This window comes from Poromitra crassiceps (assembly GCF_964638095.1).
Source record: "Poromitra crassiceps genome assembly, chromosome: 10".
In the NCBI taxonomy this organism is placed as follows: domain Eukaryota; kingdom Metazoa; phylum Chordata; class Actinopteri; order Beryciformes; family Melamphaidae; genus Poromitra; species Poromitra crassiceps.
In genome coordinates this window covers 22596872-22619869 of record NC_139631.1, presented here as the reverse complement: position 1 = coordinate 22619869, position 22998 = coordinate 22596872, and the positions used below count along the sequence as shown (strand labels likewise).

General features: G+C 44.2%; 3 protein-coding genes across 4 annotated transcripts in view; 2 read left to right on the top strand and 1 right to left on the bottom strand.

Annotated features, from left to right (window-relative positions):
- Positions 1-16714, top strand: part of inpp5l (inositol polyphosphate-5-phosphatase L) — a 29012-nt gene extending 12298 nt beyond the window's left edge. For both annotated transcript variants that reach the window (XM_083644738.1, XM_083644737.1), the window contains 14 exons: positions 902-1002; positions 1142-1229; positions 4581-4644; positions 5307-5410; positions 5757-5809; positions 8039-8158; positions 10533-10617; positions 10796-10891; positions 11003-11077; positions 11442-11515; positions 11713-11824; positions 11908-11976; positions 12794-12853; positions 14221-16714. In XM_083644738.1, coding sequence (XP_083500864.1) covers positions 902-1002; positions 1142-1229; positions 4581-4644; positions 5307-5410; positions 5757-5809; positions 8039-8158; positions 10533-10617; positions 10796-10891; positions 11003-11077; positions 11442-11515; positions 11713-11824; positions 11908-11976; positions 12794-12835 — 1083 coding nt within the window. In that variant the 3' untranslated portion in view covers positions 12836-12853; positions 14221-16714. The remainder of the gene's footprint in view (positions 1-901; positions 1003-1141; positions 1230-4580; positions 4645-5306; positions 5411-5756; positions 5810-8038; positions 8159-10532; positions 10618-10795; positions 10892-11002; positions 11078-11441; positions 11516-11712; positions 11825-11907; positions 11977-12793; positions 12854-14220) is intronic.
- Positions 1-22998, top strand: part of sorbs3 (sorbin and SH3 domain containing 3) — a 119983-nt gene that overhangs the window by 35147 nt on the left and 61838 nt on the right.
- Positions 20207-22136, bottom strand: nkx6.3 (NK6 homeobox 3; the record flags this gene model as incomplete). Its single annotated transcript, XM_083644941.1, has 3 exons — positions 20207-20440; positions 20657-20826; positions 21722-22136. 3 exons carry the CDS (start codon positions 22134-22136, stop codon positions 20207-20209), a joined length of 819 nt encoding a protein of 272 aa, XP_083501067.1.

Genomic DNA, 22998 nt, shown 5'->3' with positions numbered 1-22998 from the left:
AAAAGATTGTATATACGGAAGATGAACACTCCAACTTACTTACTTTTTTTTTTGTTCAAAGTTTTTTTATTCGTTTTCTGTATACCATACAAAATACAAAATACAGATTTAAATACACTTGACACTTTTAAACAAAAACCATAACAAAAACCCATCCCACGAGAACCCCTAGCCTATTACACCACATACATCATGTCATACATCACAGTATATCAATACACAAAGACACACAAAAGAAAAAGAAAAGAAAGAGAAAAAAACAAAAAAAACAAACACACAACAACAACAACAACAACAAAAACAAAAACAGATAAAATAAATATGAGAGAGGGGGGGGTAAATCTATACATTTGAAATGCTTGAAGCGTCCATTTTCTCTACCTGGTCCAGGACTGGCTGCCAGATGGTATAAAAGTCGAGAGCACAACCCCTTGTAGCGTATCAGATTTTTTCTAGGGTTAGATGATACATAAGATCTCTGACCCAGTGATTGAAAGTTGGAGGAAACTTCAACTTACTTCCTTGAAAGCTAGATCCACATTTTTCTTCTCGCCAATTCTCAATGGCTTCCTTGTTTTGCTCAGGAGTACAAAAAAACTTGAACTGGCGATTTTTTACATTTGTTGTGTGCGCAGCCCACCACACAACAGCTTTTAGCTATGTTTAATTCAAGGAAAATGACGCTGGTGTGTGGAAATGAACGGAGCGTTTCCCCCGTGATGGGCGTGGCCTATTACATGCAGTGTCTCTATAGGCCAGGCACAGTACTTGTGCAGTAGAAAAACTATATACAGTATAACCCCTAATGGGTTAGTTGACTTCTCCCTGCACTCACATTGTTGACCCTCTCAGTATCAGTTCATTAACCCTGGTGAGACCTGGTTCCTCTGTTTTCCCACAGACTGTCCACAACCACAAGCCACAGTTCATCGCCCTGCACTTCCAGGAGGTGGGAGGGAAGGACTACATGGTCAACATGAGCCATGCAGAAGATTTCTTTTGGTAGACTATTTCTACTAATCGTCAGCTTGTTTCTTCACCAAATTGAAACAAACTGTTATGTGTTTTACTTCACCTCCATTTTAAGTGCAGGAATCAGTTCTTTAGCTCCATTGCCTTATAATCGCTGTCTTGTTTGCAGGAGCATGGAGTCGAGTGAGGAGATGAAAGACTTTGACAGGGTCTGCGTCTATGTGGACAATCAGTTCCAGGCAGAGGACAGCTTCACGGTGAGAACCACAACAGGCCGGTCTCAGTCAGAGAGTTCTCCACGGTATCCACTAGATGGAGCCCTCCTCCACATTAGTGGTATGAGGTGGTTTGAGGGTTTTAATGCACTCTGATGTTGGATATTAGACTGAGAACCAGCACCTGGTAGACTTAGTCATAGGTAAATGTTATATTGTTTCCTTGTGGGTGGATGTTGTTCAGGTCATCAGGGTGTGTCGTGGGCCAGAAGGGAGATTCAGAACATATTTGATTTCCATTATGTTACAATGTTACAATTTCACTAAGCAGACACTTTGATCAAAAGCGACGTACATCTGAGCTTTATACAACACACGCAATGATCTAGTCAGAAGGCAACAACATGAGTAAGTGCTATGAGGCCAAGCTTGAGTTATCATTGCTACAGTTTGAGAAAATACATTTGTTATTGCTCTAGATTAGAACATTACTTACAATTCTGCATTTTTAGACCATAGTGTCACAAACATTGGAATAAAATTAACAAATAATGTCAGGTCAGCTATGTTTTTAGTTTGTTGGTTGCCCTAGAGAGAATGTTATGAAATACCTTTTAAGACAATGCGGCGTTATGATTTTTTTTTAATTACTTTGTGCAAAACAGTGATGAAATGTAATGATAAAAACAAAAGATGTGATCAATAATCTGCACAGGAAATCGTGAAACTCAACATCCCATCGCCAATAAAACAACAAAATAAATCAAGCCTAGTATTCAAATTAAATTGACACTTTAACAGCAGGTTCAAGTCCATTACTGCCGTTTTATGACCAGCAGTAAAAACGAAATAAATCTGGCTTTCCGCAGTACCTGCATCACTGGGTTACGTGCTGAGATTATATTTAGTCAACAAACAAGGCCTTTCTGCCTCTTAGAAAGTTCCTCATGCCTGATGAAGAGCGGCTGGTCAAAATAAAACTCTCAAGGTGATCCGTTCCCACCGCCAGAGCGTCATAAGTATGCAGATTCTTATTTTTCATCGAGATCTCTGAGCAATGTTCTACTAGGCTGAGTGCACAAACTCCAAAGTGTGCACCGGCCTGGGTGTAAGTGACATCGATCTCCAAGAAAAAGTATGAAACAGTGTGCTGCTATATGCTGTGGTAGTTACCTAGTGTTGGGCACAGACAGAGGTGAGGCGTTTAAAAAACGTTTTGTAAAGTTACTGATGGCACTACATTGCCATCCATCCTCTTAACGCCCCCGGTCTCTGTTTATAGCCGTGGTCCGAGGCGAGCCCGCTGCTCCTCATGATGCCAAACGGCCATTATAGAGCTGGCGGGAGGCTGCTGAGGTCACGGGCTCAGCCTCGGCCTCCACACCTGTCAGGAAAGCCATCTCTCCTCTCCGACCTCTTTGCTCGTCGTGACCTCAGAACAAGTCAATCCCGCGACGCTTTTTATACCACGCTGGAAATCGAGCCGGGTCGTCAGCTCGTTGTTTTTACCCGTTTCGTCAGTTAGCTGATGTTGCTCAGATGCCGCTCCTGATTGGGAACAGCCCCCTTAGGCGAGGAAAGTGGCCGGGTATTTCTACAACTATTAACCCTAACTCCTCCCAGGTGATCCCCCCATACTGGGCCGGTGACAGTAGGGGTCAGTGGCCGCGTGTGTGGACTGAGGTGCGTGAAGTCGAGGGGAAAGTCAATGGCCAGGTGTGGGGGAGACAGGCCAAAGTCAATACATTTAACTCTAGATTAAAACTATTGATCCCAGCCCATTTGTGCGCGATAAATAAAGTGCGCTGGGGACTGGCAGACAGCTGGGACTGTGTCCCCCCCCCTGCTGGAGCACTCGCACCCTCCACTCCTTGCCCTGGGAGGGTTGCACAACCTCCCCCCCCTCCCTCCCCCACCATGCCCCCCTCTCCCCCCCCCACCATGCCTCATTCTCATTTCGTCTGTGCCACCTGCATTGATTTTCAATCTGTTTCCCCTTGGCTGCGGATCATCAGTTATATGGCCAAGAGAGAGTTTGGGGGGTTCTCCTTTCAGAGGGGCTGCAGAGGCAGAGGAATGGGGGGGGGGGGGGGGGGGGGGGGGCGACTTGCGTGCATTCCCAGTACAAATGGTGTTTTGATAAAAAATCACTTGTAAGTCAATATTTTTTTATTAAACTGTGCACAAACCTGATTGATGAAGATAGGTGTTTGGCAGAGTATGTGGAGGAGAATATCTATCTGTGTGTGTGTGTGTGTGTGTGTGTGTGTGTGTGTGTGTGTGTGTGTGTGTGTGTGTGCACGCGCATGCATCAGTTCCTGTTTCACTTAAACACAACACTGTTACTGATCCGGTATAAACCAAGCCAACATGAATTAAATGTATTGAGCTAGCTATTAGAATATAGTCCGTCAATTAAAAATAATTATAACTGTGTTAGCATGTCACAGACTATTTCTGAACTTAAATGATAACATGTTTTTTTTTTTATTATTATCATTATTATTATTATTATATTTACTCCCCATGTGGAAACGTGCTATAGCCCAGCAGGTGTTCCCTTTTGAATGGGTCCAGCTCTAACTCGGCGCGCTAACCTCGCGGCCTTAGTTTGGACAAGTTGCTCGCTAATTGCTGGTCAGCGCGGCTGACCACGGGGACACTTCCATCTCATTAAAGGAGGATGACTTTGGCACTGAAGATAGATGGTCTCTTCAGGGAGAGATCTCTCATGCTGAGGGGGGAGGCACGGAGAGGGGGGCGCGCACAGCGGTCCGTCACGCCCCAGACCCTCTGAGTGGGCTCGGGCTGATTTTTCTTCGGCCCCCAGTCACAGCGACGGCGCTGGCAGACAGCGGGCCTACTGCTTAATACCTTTTAAATTGTTTTAATTTTCTGTCTTTATTGATCTCTCAGGGCGTGATTAATCAGATCAGTGGAGCAGGCAGTTAGTACATTAAAAATTGTCAGCCCACGTCAGGGATGATTGGGTGCTTGTGTGTGTGTGTGTGTGTGTGTGTGTGTGTGTGTGAGAGAGAGAGAGAGAGTTGTGCACTTACTGTATGTGTACCCTTTGTATGTCTCTATTTTTTTAAGTTTCATATACGTCTACCGGGGAGTTGTGTTCATGTTCTGCTTGCTTGACAAGTTGTTTGACTTTAGCACGAGGTGATTCTTTTAGTGGTTTAATTATAATGTTCTTTGCCGCTTTTGTTTGGAAGTAAAGGATTGTGCTAATTCAGGGTGAATTCTGATTTTTGTTGCGGTTTTTCGTAGATCATCACAGCTGCATTGTTTTCACTGCTTTTTGGGTTCTTTAAAGTGAGCGTTAAACCGTCAAATTGGAATTGAACCGACTTACACATGATTTCAATTCCTTCTTTCTCTCCACAGGCTTTGGGGAGCATGTACTTCATCCACAAGGCGCTGAAAAACATCTTCCAGTATGATTTTAATGGTAAAAACAAACTTTCCTCCCTCTCTGTCTGACATTTCCCTTGACTCCAAATAACAATCAAATAAATTACAGATTATATGAATTATGGAGATGATTTTAGAACACAGACAAACTCTTAGAGGGAAGAGCAACACTGCATATCAGATTCCTGTCACATTTTGGCTTTCTTTTTCTTATTTCGTATCAGGGATTGGAGGACTTGTAAATCACAGTTTGATGGCCAGCCCTCTTGGCGGGGATATTTGCAAAGAGCCTGAATTGAAAGTGGAGCTGTTCTCTTCCTGTTGCATAGTCCAGTCACGTTAGGCATGAAAAAGCTCCTCCAAAAGGCTTATGGAAGGACCATCAACATGGTGCAGCTGCCAGAGGCTGTGTGGTGCTCACCAAACACAGTGTAATGGCTTGCTTATAGATCCTCTCATCATGTATGCCGCTCTGATGAGGTTAACACCACTTTATTGATTACTGTTTGCATGTTTTCTCACTCTTTTACCCTCCACGCCCCTCTCCCTCCCCCTCTCTCTCTCCCTCCCTCTGTCTCTCTCTCCCTCCCTCTGTCTCCCTCTCTCTCTCTCTCCCTCCCTCTGTCTCTCTCTCCCTCCCTCTCTCTCCCCCCTCTCTCTCTCTCTACCTCCCTCTGTCTCTCTCTCTGCCCATAACAGTTAAGGATTTTAAAGCAGTGTCGGGACAGAACAAGTATGTGGGCTCCCTGGACGGGGTAACCACGGTGGAGAAAGAAAAATTCCCAAAGAATTTCTGGCCTGATGTGAGTATGTGTGCGTGTGTGCGCGTGCATGTGTGTGTGTGTGTGTGCGCGCGTGTGTGTGTGTGCATGGGTAGGGGCCATAGGGAGATGCTGGGATAAATGAGTCTACTGGGGTTGGAGGGGCTGTCTGCCTGCTCTGACAGGGAGATGAGACAAATTATGTGAGGGAATCAATAATTACCAGTTTGTCCCTCCAATGACACAGCTCACTGCTGCTTTTTGAATCCGTCTAATCTCTCTCTCTGTGTGTGTGTGTGTGTGTGTGTGTGTGTGTGTGTGTGTGTGTGTGTGTGTGTGTGTGTGTGTGTACGTACGTGTGCGTGCACATGCGTGGTCTGTGTTGCAGTTCAAGTGGTCCAGAAAGGGCTTCATGAGGACCCGCTGGATCATACACAACCAGTACGTAGTGCATACTAACTCTACCTTTATGACTTGATATACAGGTACAGGAGGCCGGGCCCAACTCACTCTCATTTCATTCAAAATCCAGGTTTTTTTGGACTGAGAGAAATTAATAAAAAGGTAGTAAACCTGTGCTGTTGAAGTGCTCTGAAATGCCCACAAATAAGATACCATGAATGAATTATCTGTCATTAATAGCTGTTTTCTATAAGGGGAGTAAGTGTACTCTGTTCCATGGACTCAGTTTCAATTTTTGTCCCACTGATGATGTCACAATGTCTATGACATCATTATTGGCCAAAATCATCTTATGACATCACTGATGATGTCATAGGCACTGATGATGTCATGGGCATTATGACATAATCAGTGATGTCATAGGCATTGTGACATCATCAGTGATGTCATAGGCATTGTGACATCATCAGTGACGGTGATGTCATCACTGATGCGAAGTTGTGCAATTGTGTGCTGTGCATGCCAATCGAGCAGGCGATTGTGCGCTGCGCATGCCAATAGGAATCGGCCTAGTCATTTAAATTTCCACTTGAGTGAATTGAGAGTGAGCTGACTGTAGCCATGAAAGTTCACTATAGAGACACTGCATGAAATAGGCCACGCCCATCACGGGGCAAAGGCTCCGTTCATTTCCACACACCAGCGTCATTTTCCTTGAATTAAACATAGCTAAAAGCTGTTGTGTGGTGGGCTGCGCAGACAAAACATGTAAAAAATCACCAGTTAAAGTTTTTTTGTACTCCTGAGCAAAACAAGGAAGCTATTGAGAATTGGCGAGAAGAAAAATGTGGATCTAGCTGTCAAGGAAGTAAGTTGGAGTGTTCATCTTCCGTATATACGATCTTTTTGTGCAACACGCAACCATGCACGTGACATAGGAGAACGCCAGGATCGGAGGGGGGGTTTCTGTTTTCCCCCGTCTTGGGCGTGGTTTCTGAATGATGACGCGTTATGCAGTGTCTCTATCTGAGAGCTGTTTGCTGCTGCAGCTCAAACTCCAGTTGCCTTAGCAAACATCTTCTGTTTCCTCATTAGCAGCGTCACTGTTTGCTCTCCTGTGCTGGTCCCCAGGGTCGTTGAACAAAAGGTTTCAAATCATTCAATTCTGCTAGTCGACTTTCTTCAAAGTCCAATAAAAAAAAATCTCATATTCTCCGTATCCATCTCTGCCGGTTCCTTGTAAATACGGCATCTGAAGTGCTAAAAATGTCCACTTAAGAAATAGTAATTCATAGGGCATCCGGGTAGTGCAGCGGTAGATTGCCTTTCCTGCCTACCAACACGAGGGTGGCAGGTTCGAGCCCCTGTGTTAACCCCGGCGTCGGGTGTCCATACAGGCACAATTGGCTGTGGCTGCGGGTGGGAAGCCGGATTAGGGATATGTGTCCTGGTCGCTGCACTAGTGCCACCTCTGGTCGGTCGGGGGCACCTGTTCGGGGGAAGGAGGACTGGGGGGAACACGTGCTATGGCCTGCCATTGAAACTTCTCGCTGTCAGGTGAAAAGAAGCAGCTGGCGAGTGCACACGTATCGGAGGAAGCATGTACTAGTCTAGAACTCTCCCCCCAGATCAGCAGAGTGGGTGCAGCAATGACCGGGACAGCAGGGGAAATTGGCCAAGTACAATTGGGGAGGGGGGGGATCCGGAAGAAGAAGAAAACAAGTATTCACGAGGAAAATTAGATATGTTTTTATTGATGTTTTGAATTGCCGGAATTGTGAATGTGAAGCGAATCTCGCCCTGAAAAGAACCAGGAGCAATTAGTCACTCGCTGCTGCTGGCTCAAACTCAGCAAACAGAACCATGTTTTCTGACGACCATAGTCACTATTTGCTCTGCAGTGTCGTTGCCTGGGGGGGGTGCTTAACAAAGGGAGCCCAGAACCTGTGTGCCACAAGATCATGCTGTGAGTCAACACGGCTCGCGTGTTCGATTGCACATTAATTGTTTTCCAGTGACAGCTAGAGAAAAGGAGTGAGTGCTCGGCACAGAAGACTCATGTGCTTGTTTGTGGACTAACATTAACACAAGTGCACTCACTGATAAGTAAGCTCTTCATAAGTGACACCCCTCTCTCGGCACACCCACTCTCACGTTCACCTGTCAGATAGAAGTCAAGCGTTGGCCAGAGGACTTCCTGTTTTCTTCCTCCACCTGCCACATACAGTATCGCTGTATTGTGTGTGTGTGTGTGTGTGCTCTTTGCAGAGGTCTGGACCTGGTCAATGTCCACCTGTTCCATGATGCCTCCAACCTCATTGCCTGCAACTCCAGTCCTTCCATCTACTCGGACAACCGCAAAAAAGCTCTCAGATATGTCATCAACAGGTTTGATTCCCCAACTGCACACAGTATCAAAAACGCAGAGATGTTGAAGAGATAATCATTGAGTTGAGATGCACTGGCCCCCCTCCATGTATAAATTCACACACTGTTCTGCCATGGAAAGAGAGTTGAATAGCAAAAATCAACAATCAAAAAGTATGGGATGAGATAAACAAGTGGAATTTTCTCTCCAACTTTTATTTTATTTTATTATATATTTTATGAAGGAACCAGGAGAAGCTTGCACACTGATAGAAAAAATGGAATGTCCACTCCAAAGGTTCACGTTGAGCACAAAGAAACGTTTCGGCTACAAAGCCATCTTCAGTCTTCAGTCTGCAGACTGAAGATGGCTTTGTAGCCGAAATGTTTCTGTTCAGTTTTCTTTCTTTTGTTTCACATGGTAGCACCTTTGTATTGTTTTGTATATTCATTTATGTACCATTAAACATATGGCATCTTTACATCCGTGAACTTTGGAGTGGACATTCCATTTTTTCTATCAGTGTGCGAGCTTCTCCTGGCTCATTCTTGACAATTTTTTGTATTTTTGCATTATATATTTTATAAAATATAAAGAGTAGAAAGTACAGATTTGTGTTAAAATGTAGGGAGTAAAAGTAAAACATCAGAAAAGTAAATACTCAGTAAAGTACAGATACCTGAAAATCCTACTTAAGTACAGTAATGAAGTATTTGTACTTAGTTACTTCCCATCTCTGGTGTTATGTGAATCCGTTGTGAATCTGCGCATTGCCACGCCCCCTTTTGGCCAGTGGCCATGGAAAGTGAATCAGTTCTAAGTTGGCCCATGACCTCTTTTCTACAGTTTTGTGCAAATCCGTTCATCACTTTTTGAGATATCCTGCAGACAGACAGACACAGACAGACACACAGACACACAGACAGACACACAGACAGACACACAGACAGACAGACAGACAGACAGACACAGACAGACACACAGACAGACAGACAGACAGACACAGACAGACACACAGACACACAGACAGACACACAGACACAGACAGACAGACACACAGACACACAGACAGACACACAGACACAGACAGACAGACACACAGACACACAGACACACAGACACAGACAGACACACAGACACACAGACAGACACACAGACACAGACAGACAGACAGACACACACACAGACAGACACACAGACACAGACAGACAGACAGACACACAGACAGACACACAGACAGACAGACACACACAGACAGACACACAGACAGACACACAGACAGACAGACACACACAGACACACAGACAGACACACAGACACACAGACACACAGACAGACAGACAGACACACACAGACAGACAGACAGACACACACACAGACAGACAGACACACAGACAGCCAGACACACACAGGCAGCCAGACACACAGACAGACAGACAGACACACAGACAGCCAGACACACAGACACACAGACAGACAGACAGACAGATAATAGATAGATAGATAGACAGTCAGACAGACAGACAGACAGACAGACAGACAGACAGACAGACAGACAGACAGACAGACAGACAGATATAATAGATAGATAGATAGATAGATAGATAGATAGATAGATAGATAGATAGACAGACAGACAGACAGACAGACAGACAGACAGACAGACACACACACAGACACACAGACAGACAGACAGACAGACAGACAGACAGACAGATAATAGATAGATAGATAGATAGATAGATAGATAGATAGATAGATAGATAGATAGACAGACACACAGACAGACAGACACACAGACAGACAGACAGACAGACAGACAGACAGACAGACAGACAGACAGACAGACAGACAGATAATAGATAGATAGATAGATAGATAGATAGATAGATAGATAGATAGATAGATAGACAGACAGACAGACAGACAGACAGACAGACAGACACACAGACAGGCAGACAGACAGACAGACAGACAGACAGACAGACAGACAGACAGACAGGGGTGAAAACATAAGGTTATATCCCAGACAGTTATTATCTCATGAGGTAATAACTGCGATGAGAAGTTTACATGAACTCTGACTCTTACTTGACTATATTGGTTATATTTATACGCCTATATGCACTCAAAGTCTGCTGTAATAAGAAGAAGACCCCAGCCTCCCAGTAATAGGAAGAAGACCCCAGCCTCCCAGTAATAAGAAGAAGACCCCAGCCTCCCAGTAATAAGAAGAAGACCCCAGCCTCCCAGTAATAGGAAGAAGACCCCAGCCTCCCAGTAATAAGAAGAAGACCCCAGCCTCCCAGTAATAAGAAGAAGACCCCAGCCTCCCAGTAATAAGAAGAAGACCCCAGCATCTGTGTGATTGACATCAGTGTTGTTTCCTTCCAGGATATCGGACAGCAGCTACACTCCCCTGCCTTTCTTCCTGTTTGGCGATTTCAACTTCCGCCTGGACACGCAGAGTCTGGTGCAGGTAGGTCAGGGCACGCTTTGCCAGTGAGGTCAGGTCATCAGGTGGCGTAAAATTGCACTGGCTATCTGACGCTGACCCTTGGCCGTCTGTGTGTGTGTGTGTGTGTGTGTGTGTGTGTGTGTGTGTGTGTGTGTGTGTGTGTGTGTGTGTGTGTGTGTGTGTGTGTGTGTGTAAACAGCACCTGTCCACCTCGGCAGACGTGCAGACCGTGAAGAAGGACAGCAGCAACGAAGTGGAGAAAATCATCTGCGAGGAGAAAGACAACGACCACAAGGTGATTGCAGCGATCTTATCGGCGAGACAATAAATCCAGCCGTAGCCTGTCGTGCCCATTTCACCGCTCCCACTTTCACCGCTGTCCCCCCCCCCCCCCCCCCCCCTGCAGGTGCTGCTGCACATCGAGGCCAAGCTGTTTGCCTACCTGCACCAGGCCGTCTTCAGGGAGGACAACGGCAAAGCGGTGAGAGCCTGCCGCAAACTTTCACCCACATTGATCGGATCAGCTGCAGCAAACTCTTTGAGCGACAATACAACAGGTTGCCTGGCAACAATCTGCCGTGTCTTTGTTAGAGATCTTATGATTCAATCCTATCAGCGGAAATACATTCCTATGAATGACAATAGACTTGTCACCTTGTGCGAAACAACCCTGAGACAAAGCATAGCCCCGAGGTTAGTAAAACGGAGATCATTGCGACAGGCATTTGTTTTCACCTGCTGAAGATATAAAAAGCTCATATTATGAAATGTGTTACACTAGTTGCAGTATAATGCGTAGAGATTTCGAGTGGCTCTAATCAGTGACGCCTTTCTCTCTCCCCCAGCTTTTGAAATATGACAAGGAAGTTACAGCCTTTCATGATGTTGTTACAGAAGAGGAAATCCTGTTTCCACCCAGGTACCCAGCTGAGCCGCATGCTGCAAAAACACTATGTGTACACCCCAAATGTCTTTTCCCCCCTACGAGTATTTTCACTTTTTACCCTCTCTCTCTCTCTCTCTCTCTCTCTCTCTCTCTCTCTCTCTCTCTCTCTCTCTCTCTCTCTCTCTCTCTCTCTCTCTCTCTCTCTCTCTCTCTCTCTCTCTCTCTCTCAGCTACCCATACAGTGAAGAGTACACTAAGCCGACTCAGTACATGAACACCCGCTGTCCTTCCTGGTGCGATCGTATCCTCATGTCACACACTGCCCAGGAGTTCATCCAGATGGTCAGTCAACGCCAGCTGTCATTGCCGTTGATGTTTTCACTTCCGCCATCTTCCTTACCTCCTTCCCTTGCTTTGCTTTTCAGAGGGATGGCGGCGAGAGATGCGCGGTTTACGACACGCTGGGTCCGACCGTCTGCATGGGAGACCACAAGGTCATTTTCTCTCTCTCTCTCTCTCTGATTTTCTCTCATTTCCTCCCCCAATTGTATTTGGCCAATTCCCCTTGCTGTTCCGCTTGTTGCTTCACCCCCTCTGCCGAACTGAGAAGAGCCATATAGACTAGCACACTGGTTCCCAAAGTGGTGTCTGGGGACCCCCAGGGGTCCTTGAGGGGGTTCCAGGGGGTCCCCAGCAAAAAGGGGAATCATTTATTTTCACTATAATTCCATCCATGAGTAACAGAATGACAGAATATATTACTGTTTTGGTCACAGGTTTCTTACACTTACTGTAATAAAACATCTAAAGCAAACATCTTATCATGGGGTACCCTGGGACAAAGCCTTTTCTAATGGGGGTCCGTGGTTTGTGTTAGTTTAGGGGTCCTTGACATGAAAAAGTTTGCGAACCACTGGGCTGGCACATGCTTCCTCCGATACACGTGCAGTCGCCAGCCTCTTCTGTTCACCTGACAGTGAGGAGTTTCACCAGCAGGACGTCGCACTATTGCCCAGTTCCCCCCTCCGCGCCCCCAAACAGAGCCAGAGAAGACGCTAGTGCAGCGACCAGGACACACCACTGGCTTCCCACTCGCAGACACAGCCAATTGTGTCTGTAGGAACGTCTGACCAAGCTGGAAGTACCGCTGCCGGTGATTGAACCCGGGTCTCTGCGGTGGTGGTAGGCGAGCGCTTCTACCTCTCCACTACCCAGACGCCCCCGCTGGTAACATTTGGAATAGCGGGCATGTTGTGTGGGTGAACCAAACAAGCCACGTAACTTGGGTGTCCTCTTGTGTTTTTCTCCTAGCCTGTTTTCTTGTACTTCGCGCTGAAGAGAAATGACCATTGACTCGGATCCCTCTCAATGGTAAGAATGTGTTGTCTGCTGTGTGTGTGTGTGTGTGTGTGTGTGTGTGTGTGTGTGTGTGTGTGTGTGTGTGTGTGTGTGTGTGTGTGTGTGTGTGTGTGTGTGTGTGTGTTGGGATTCCAGGGGGGGGGTCACTGTGTAAGAGCGATCACTGTAATCTTGCTCAGCTCATGGGTCCAGTCCCCAGAGAGCCATAACACCCGGGCTGGCCCAGCGGAGTGGGGATATGAACTAAGATAAAGTGCCTGCGGGACACGAGCGTTCCTTTGTGCGTAATGTAGTTGGACCGTCGGTGATCAGCACTTTCCACTGATCTATGTCTATTGAATCCTCTCCACTGTCACTGTGGATACACCAAATGCAATGTTGGCCAGCGTTTCATTAATTACCAGACAGCTGGACGGGCTGGAGAGGCATACATTGTCCCGGCCAGCGTATTGGCATTTTTACGGCCATGATTTTGTTTTGCTGCCGTTTAAATGGCTTTTTCAAACGATGGACCGCTTTTTCATGAGGATTCCTCTTTGGAGGGACGCGGGAGCACTACATCCATGTACTGGAGGGACTTAGAGGCAACAGGGAGGTTTTCACTTGAGCAGCGGTTCCATCGAAGAAGCGACTGACAGTTTGAGAAACTGTTTTAGTCCAATCCATCATTAAGTTGGTGTTACTGTCTGAAGCCAGATGATCATTCCCAGAGAGGCGTTTAACATACATCCTATAACATCTGAACTTTCAGTCAAACTAAAGAGCAAAGTATGAGAGAGAAATAAATAGGACTTATAAGTTCTCACATTTTTATCAGACACTTCTGATTTATTACCTCCGCCAACGGAGTTGACTGAGAGGTCATATTTTCGCCCCCGTCTGTTTGTTTGTCTGCAGGATATCTCACAAAGTTATGAACGATTTGAATGATGAATGAATGAATGATTTGCACAAAACTTTGTTTTACAAAAACAATCCGTTGCTTTCAAAGGATTCACGTAATAGCATGAAAACTTTGTCGAAAGGTTGGCGGAAATATGCACTCTAGCGGGTGCCCTCCAGTTAAAGCTGTGAAAATGTTTCATGGTAATTAATTTGTGCGGACAGGCCACTTGACATAACAGTTTAGTTCAACAGCACACAGGGGAGCAGTTAGCTTCTATTATAGGGGAGTTGGTCCTGTCAGTGCTCAGCTGCGTTTAAACAGAAACAAAAATAATTGTTGGCCTTCATAATATCTATCATTTTATGATCTGTTGAATAATAGAGCACCATAGTTCGTTGTTTGATAGTAATGAGGGATTAATGGTGGCAGGGGCCAATGCTTATTCTTATATAGTTGTTGTTGCTGCCACATTGTCCTGTCCCATGTGCTGTAGGTCTGACTGCGCCCCCCTCGGAGGTCCCAGCCCAGCGCAGTATCAGAACCAGAGGGTAAAGATGGCGACCCACCACGTCCTCACCTCTGCCAGCCATGGGGCTCCACTCGGCCTGCAACACACCACCCCAAACCCCTCCCCACCCCACCCCTCCCCCAACCCCACCCCCCATCCCATCCACACACATCACTGCTGTCTCCGATCGCACTGCCGCCTATTGATTCCCACGGCCGGAGTGACATCAGCACAGATTTGATCATCAGCAGCTATTATGGATTTTTGTGACAGCCGATTTGCCAGATTCTCCACACGGACTCGGGTCTTCAATCCTCAGCGACACCGAGGGTGTTCCTGGGAGCCCGACCTGCAGTCACGGGCCTTTGTGCGCAGTGCAAGTGGGAAGATTGCTTTATAAATGGGACCAAACGATGATGTAAAGACTTGATGTAAAGAGAGAGAGAGTGTGACTGTGGCTTGTCTTTGGCCCTTTACGTGAATATGAGCATGCACCTCTCTCCAATGAGGGGATGGACGGACAGGTGACAGGTTGCACACACACCATACACACACACACACACAACATACACACATGTACAGACATGTGCACACAGACATTTGCTAATACTTAAATGAGTAACCAAGTAAATATCAGCATTAAGGGTTTAAAGGTCCCAAATTATGAGAATTCAAATGTTCCTTCATTTATATGATCAAAGGTGATTTGTGAATGTGTTGTTAAGGTTTGAGTTTGTTTGTAAAAATCCATCCTTTTTTACAGTCAGTTTCAGACTAACGCATCACAACTGGCCATGGTCCTGATTGGCTCACCTCACTACAGAATCACTGAAATCCTTCCAATCAAGCAAATTTGCAGCATTTGAACTATACTGGAAAGCCGCCACTGAGCAGGTTTATTTATTTACTTTATTTAAATTAGAGCAGCTGGTGTTATCGACCAATCATGGCAATCAAGGTCCAGTATTGTGAAGATTGAATCTTCAAATAAATTTAATTTAACTGATTCAATTCAACTTTTAAATGAACTAAATTTGTTTGCACAACATCATGAAGATGAACATTCTTGTGTATTTGAAAACAAAAATAACGTGGGACCTTTAAACTCGTAGTATTGGTCATCAGTCCTACTGGCATGTGCATGCTTTTATTTTGTATATTTTAGGCCATTTTTAGTTCATTTTTTAGTTCAGTTATTTATTTATTTTAAAACTTGTAAGCAGGATTTGACACTGCATGCAGAGAAACACAGTAGAGCAATGCTGCTATTTCAGTGTCCTGGCCACACGTTTGGTCAACTGACCTGCACAGTTACAACGTCATCGAAGAAAGATCACAGAGGCGTTACTGTCTTTTATACGCTGTACATGTAGCTACGTTCTCACAGCAACTCACTATGTGACCGTCATGTCTGTCTTGATTACAATAATAAAATCAATGCATAGGACTTCAGAATGGATTTTGATAGATGTTCATCAACTCTTCAATGTCTGCATTGTAGCTGTTATTGAACAAGAATAAGGCCACTAACATGAAACAAAGTGACTGCTGTCATTTGCATCCTCACATGAATGCTGTGCTGAGTTGAGTTGACATAGTGACTATGTGACGTCTTACCTTAGTTGACTTAATATCAGTACCAACACAGTTGTTGCTGTTTGAGTGTGCACATACACTCTTTCTGCTGTCTTGTCTGTGTGACCTATGGTACCTGCTGTACATTGCTCATACCAAGTGCTTTAATCCACAAGCTATGGCTAAGCAACTCTCCGTTCCCTTCAGCGGTCCTCCCTCAAAGAGATGCACTGATTTACTTCTTTGCCAAAATAACCATGTTTACTAATGACGTCGGTAAGGCATTGCGGATCACTCCTTCACTTTAAAAATATATACCCGTGTGTGTGTGTGTACACACACGCACCCTCACTCACTTACAATAATAAGATATAAAAAGCACTGTTTGCATTTGGATTACTTTGATTCTGTCTTTTACTTTTGATCTCTAGTCTTGTAGCACCAGCATTGGATTCTATTTTTACGTGTGGATTGTTCTTGTTTTTGGACCTGGCTTTAATAATGACTAATAATTCAAAGAAATATGCTTGTGTGGTTTATTAATTGTCGTCTTTTAATCTTTCGAAAGGTTTTGTGAAACTTGTTTTGTCTTTCATAACCTGCTGGTACGTACGGTGCACATTCTTTATTCATTAAAAAAAAGTGTTTCATGCACATTTACATTTGGCATATATCTATATCAAGTTGGACTCACAATCATGTTTTATAAAGGGACTGATGGTCAAAACGCTCAGCCGTTTAAGGACAGCTTGTCAGTAATAGACTTTTCGTGGGTGATTCATGATTTGGTTAACACATTGTAATGCTGACCAGGCATGGGAGTGGCCTTCACCATCCAGCCAGTTCTACTTTTAGATCACCAACAAACACTACATTCTTGTGATACGGTATTTTGTAAATAAACTATTACCCTCACAAATATGGTGCATTGTTTTATAATATTCTTACCCTACTTTATATATGCAGTCTACATGAGCAGCTTTTTTTTTTTTTTTTGCAGTAACAGTCTGGCCTTATGGACATAATCGGGATGCCAGTGAGTCACACCTATTTTGGGAAGATCATAGACAAATCAGTCTCACTGGGATTGTTTCTGTGAAGTAGTGGACAGACCTGAAAGGTTGCCTCATGTACTGCATGCCAAAGATTGTGTATGGGAAATGACTCTCACTCTACATGTATGCTGCCTTTCTGGATTAGGCCTTCTGACAAAAGTGATTTCTTAGCAGCAGAGATGGGGAAAGTACTTTTTTTTACTTACAGTAAGTAGAAGTATAGATAATTGTGTAAACAAAGACATAGTAGTAGTAGAAGTATTTCTTCCGGCTGTTTCTGTGCAACGCTAATAGAAACTGACATATTAAAATAGCCTAATACAAAGACTATTAAACTAAAAGATCCCCTCCAAGATGGTATACTTTTAATAATAATTTGTGTGATTTGATTTCTCCATGAAAAAGGTGCACATAATGTGTAAAAGCTGGGGGAGCACGAGACGAGAGAGACAAACAACAACATTACATCATACTTGTCTGTCATGCATTAAAACTAAAGTAACTAGCCTGTTTTGAAAATGTATTGAGTAGAAAGTACAGATATTTGTGTTAAATTGTAGGGAGTAAAAAAAATATATATATATATAAATACTCAGTAAAGTACAGATACCTGAAAATCCTACTCAAGTACAATAACAAAGTATTTGTACTTCCTTACTTCCCATCTCTGCTCAGGAGTAACTTAAGTAAACTGCAAAAACCAATAAACAATCAGGTAGGTAGGTAGCTAGATAGGTAGGTAGGTAGGTAGATAGATAGATTAGATAGATAGATAGATAGATAGATAGATAGATAGATAGATAGATAGATAGATAGATAGATAGATAGATTATTCATATATTTACATTAAGCTAAAGAGAGAGCAAAAGCAGTGTGATGCTGTGTGCGTGTGTGTAGGTCAGGTTGGAAAACAATAGATGAGCTAGGATTTTATTGGACTCATGCAAAATGAACATTTAGCCTTTCCTAACTTGCCCAAGGTGTAAAATACAGCATGTCTGTGTTATATATTCCAATCCCATAGTTCTAGACTGCAGCCATGGGGCGAGCCATACTTATTTGGTGACAGAAAGAGAAATGACGTGTGAAACAGATGAGCTATTAAAGCAGGCCCTCTCTAGCTGGAATGGGCCGGCTATTTAGGACACGTTCAGATTGATCGTCTTTAAGGATGGAGAAATCAAACGCCTGCTGAAATTGTGACTTACTTTGGCTATGATCCTCACCTTTATTGCATTTAGCTTCTCGTGTTGATTCAATGCTTTGCCTGGGATATAACTTCAGCATATATTTATATAACGTACAGTGGTGCCAGCAGAAAAAAAAGCACAAGTTGGCGGTTGGGGAGAGAGACTAAAATCTGAATTGTTTCAAATGAATAAATCACAGAAGATTTAGTAAATGTTTGACATGTTTAATAAATGCATTTATTTTGGATAATTATAAAACCCAGCAGACTCGCATGATATTAACACGTGGTCCTTCACTAATGGTGTTAAGTCTGTGTGAACATGAGTTGTGATGTTGTGATGCTGCAGCTTGTTCAGTCGTCTCAACTGTAAGCAAACAGAGCAGAATGGTGCACAACAATAGCATTCCTTGCCTTTATTTTACAGTACCATCTGCCCGAATATCAGTTCACTGAACCATATGGGCCGCAACTCACTGAGACTTGTGAATGAGCTGGTCTGCTGACATTGATTTTATGTTGGAGTGGCTTGCAGGGGCCATTGTCTTCAATTTAGCTAGAGCACACGCTAAATCACACAAGGTTTGGCCTTTGACCTTTATTCTCCTCGGTGATTGTGCCTTTCGCTTGCACTTTCATTTTGAACTGTCTCTTAACTACAGTTAATCTGCAGGTAATGCAGCCGCATGCTGTGTGTGTTTGAGTTGGTTTCTTCATGGAAACGTACACAATTGTACACAATGACACAATTACCACCAAGTTCAATAAATAATTTACAATAATTTATTGTGCAATATTCCAGAAGTCCCTCCCCCCACACTGCACACATACATGTTTAGAGGTCGTCATATACTGGGTTTCAAAAGTAGGTATACAATTAAAAATAATAATAATCAAAAACAACGTTTTTTTTCTCGATTTTTAACAAAGTCATTTTAACCAAGTCATAAAATAATTCAACATTCAAATTTAAGTATTTATTAGTACTACAAATCATACATCTAGAACATTAATACCAGGAAATAACATGCTAGTACAGTAAGACTTTTTACATAGTAGTAAGTGTTCAAATAGTTTCCCATCATTTCTGCCACGTTCTCCTCTGCAATGCTGTAACATCTGACACCTCCTTGGTTTGCATTCATGTAATGTTCATAAAAAATATACCAACTTTTGAAACGCCCTGTATTTTAGAGCTTATAGGTGTGTTTCATCACACATTAACCTACATTCATATATTCATATACTGTATTACAGTATGTCAGTCTCTGTGCCTGTAACAGGAATGCCAAACAGTCACTTCATTTAAAAGCCCGATCCAGCCCGATGCCCATTTGTAGAAATACAGTTGACCCGATACTGACTTGGTTTATGTAGTGATTTATAAGATTGAAGATTTTTTTTCTTCCATTCTTCTATTTTGATACAAGAACAGACAGCATGTGCTAATGATGAGCTCAGTCATTTATGCATAGGCTTATGAAAGTCCCAGAAAGCTCATGTCTCATCACACACCCGCAGCTTTCTGTGCTGCTGACCTATCATTTACCAGTTCAAATAAATACAAAACTAAACAGTAATCCAATTTCAGAATTTGTGATGGGATTGGTCACATAGGACCAAATGTTCAAAAGACAGAACAGTTCAGTAACTTCCATGATAAAATCCTACTCTCAGTTTTATCAATAATTATTACGTTAGAGCATCATGCGTTTTTTCATGTCATTTTACAAAATGATGTATAATATGCCGAATAATTCCCTCATATTGCAGCATAAGAACAAAGGAGGCCGGAGAGGTTTTCTTGCACTGATTTAAAAAAGTCAACATCTCCTTCATTTCACAGCCCGTCTTTAATCCTTGAGATGTCCTTTTGTCGGCTAAACACAAACGGCCTCCTCTGAACATGCTTAAATGCTCATCAATTAAATTTGGCATCGGAAAATTATTACTTTCACACGTTTTGTTACGACATGCATGTCTGCTAAGAAGTGTGTGTGTGTTTGTGTGTGTGTGTGTGTGTGTGTGTGTGTGTGTGTGTGTGTGTGTGTGTGTGTGTGTGTGTGTGTGTGTGTGTGTGTGTGTGTGTGTGTGACTGTGTGTGCGTGTGCAGGTACACTGGCATAATGGTTGTTGTGCATGTTCCTGTGCCTCAGACATGGTGTGGCCCCAGGCGCAGCACGGAGAAAGCCCTGCGGTGCTTGCGCAGCAGCAGGCGTATCTTCTCGTCGTCCGAGTCGGGGTCCAGGGGCTTGTTGTACTCCTCGTCCTCCACCTCGTTCTCCGAGGCCTCTCCGCCGGGCCCCGCGTGGCCGCCGGCCTGGGTGGAGCTGGGCTCCGACGCGCTCTTCTTCCTCCACTTGGTGCGTCGGTTCTGGAACCACACCTAGACGAAGAAGAGATTTTTCTCGTCAGCGTGTGTTTTATTTGGACTGAACCTGTTTTTCACTTTGAGCTTGCTGGCACATTGTATCATTTGTGGGAGGCTGTTCACACACAACAGGTGCCCCATCCCTGCATGAGGATCATGTGTGGCTTGTGATCTTGCCTGCCACCCTGATCAAAAGCATCATCTTACCATGCAGACGTGCCGTTAACGTACCTTGACTTGTGACTCGGTCATGCCCAGGGAATAAGCCAGTCTGGCTCTCTCAGGCCCTGCCAAGTACTTGGTCTGCTCAAAGGTTTTCTCCAGGGCAAAGATCTGATGTCCACTGAATGTTGGTCTGGTGTGCTTCTTCCTGCCCGACATCTCCCCCAGAGGACCACTGTCTAGAAATATAGCAACACACAACATATCAAGGCAAGCCTCTCCTGTTTCAACAAATGCTTCATTATTACATAGAAATTAACATTTCCCACCGAAACGCCTATCAAGTTTCCCTTTTCTTTTTGTGCATAACCAGAAAAAGATGAGCACAGAGGCATTTGACTTTTCGCAGTTTGCACAATTACAACATAACATAACATAACAGAAACATCTTAATCCCCTGATAGACAAAATGTGTGTTGTTGCTCATGCTTATGCGTTGCATACCGGTACATATTTAGAGAAGGGGTGGGAAAAAATGAAAGAACGATCCGATAGTTTTGTTTAACACGCTTACAAATCACAGCAGCCTGATAACCGCAAGCAATTTCTTCATCATTATGCAACATTATCCGTGGATTATATTACATATATAGGTTACGTACATATTTGACTACATCTTTTAAATGCCACATGAACTCATCATCCACCTATAGTTTTATAGTTTGTTTTTCTAAAACAAGTATGTGCCTCTTTGATATTATGCATTTAAACTAAAGTAACAATACTAGACACTCGCCTTAAATAATTACAGTATTATGCTGCCTTTTCAGAACACTTACAAAACACAAGCTTTAATCAGATGCATTGCATCTACATGCTTGTGGTATGTCTGGATTTACGTATATACTATTTTATATTAATTGATTTACTGCTGAATGATTCACTTGATTGAAATTAATTTGCTGTCTTCCAGTAAAAAATATATATATACTGAGGAGGAGCATTCTTGTATCACCAAACGAAAGCATCACTTGGTGGCAGGGTTTAGTCTTGAGAGAGAGAGAGAGAGTGATACAAGGAAGTGGTAATGTGCTGGGCTGGATGCAGACTTCAGGCTCCAGTAGTGACACTCACTGTTACTGCAGTGCTGCCTCCCTCCTCTCCAGTCGTAGCCGCCCTCCGCCCAGCAGCTGACACTGCGACCCTTCATGGGGCACTCGGCACCGGGCTTGGAGAAGCCGCCCAGCGAGGAGGCGCAGTCTCGGTTATAGTACATCCCTGCGCCGGTGACGGAGGGGGCGAACCCCCCCATGGTGGAGTATCCCGACAGCAGGGTGGTGGTGCCCGTGGCCCCCATGCCCACCATGGAGCGGCTGAGGATGTCGCTGATGCCGTGAGGCGTCCCCGCAGCTAGCTGGCTGTTCAGGCCTGGGCTGAGCTTGTAGAAGGAGTTGGGCACAGAGTACTGGCACACCGGTGCCTTGAGGTCCGAGGGGAACTGGTTCAGGCTGTTGTTGAACAGGAAAGACCCCTGGATGTTTGGATCCATGGGAAGTAGCTCTGCCTCCGGGTCTCACCAACTCGCCCAGTGAGGTCCAGTTAGGAGAAGAGATCCCAGATGGGCCCGCGAGAAGTTCACTCTCTCACAGACAATGGTTCGATCTAGGATCACACCCACAGTCTCTAGACATTCAAACAATTAAGACGATTGACGTTGATATCGCCCAAGTCCCTGGTGTGTGCAGAAGTTGCTACCACAGCAGAGGATAGTGCAGCAGCAGATAAGTTCTTCACTCTCGCCCTTCACCTGTTCTCAGCCAAAGTGTGCTGTGTGATAACTCCATATCTGCAGCCTCAGGTGAGCGCTCTGGAAAGAGACTTGAGTGCCGCTCCTAAAGACAGATCCCTCCTGCCGGCTCTCTCCTCATGGGTCATAAATAAGCACTATCTTGAAATGGAGTGGCACTGATAAAGATAGGCCACATTAGAATGCGGCCTCGGATTGGCCAGGGGCCTCATGGCTTTTAACGTGCTGCTATTGGCTCGCTGGTGAAAGCCAAGCCTTTTATTGGAAGGCAGCAGATTAATAGTGTTTTGAACAGGTGGAGTGGGAACAAGTTGATTTTTGATGGCCTGCCATGACTGACCAAGTGTGGTGGAGGAGAGGCAGCTTGGCTTGGCCTGAAATTCACAGAACAGCATACCGTAGTTTATATTTCTATTCCCTAGTTCAATTCTAGAAAATGTAGGTCCAAAATTCATGTTGATAATGAAGTGTGTACATAAAATATTTACTATTTTCCTGTTGTTTACTGATGTGGATTCTTTCTTTGATAAACCGTTCTTAAATAATCCAGATAATAATATGACTATGTAGGAAATCTCACTTTGTATTCATCAATATGCCCCAT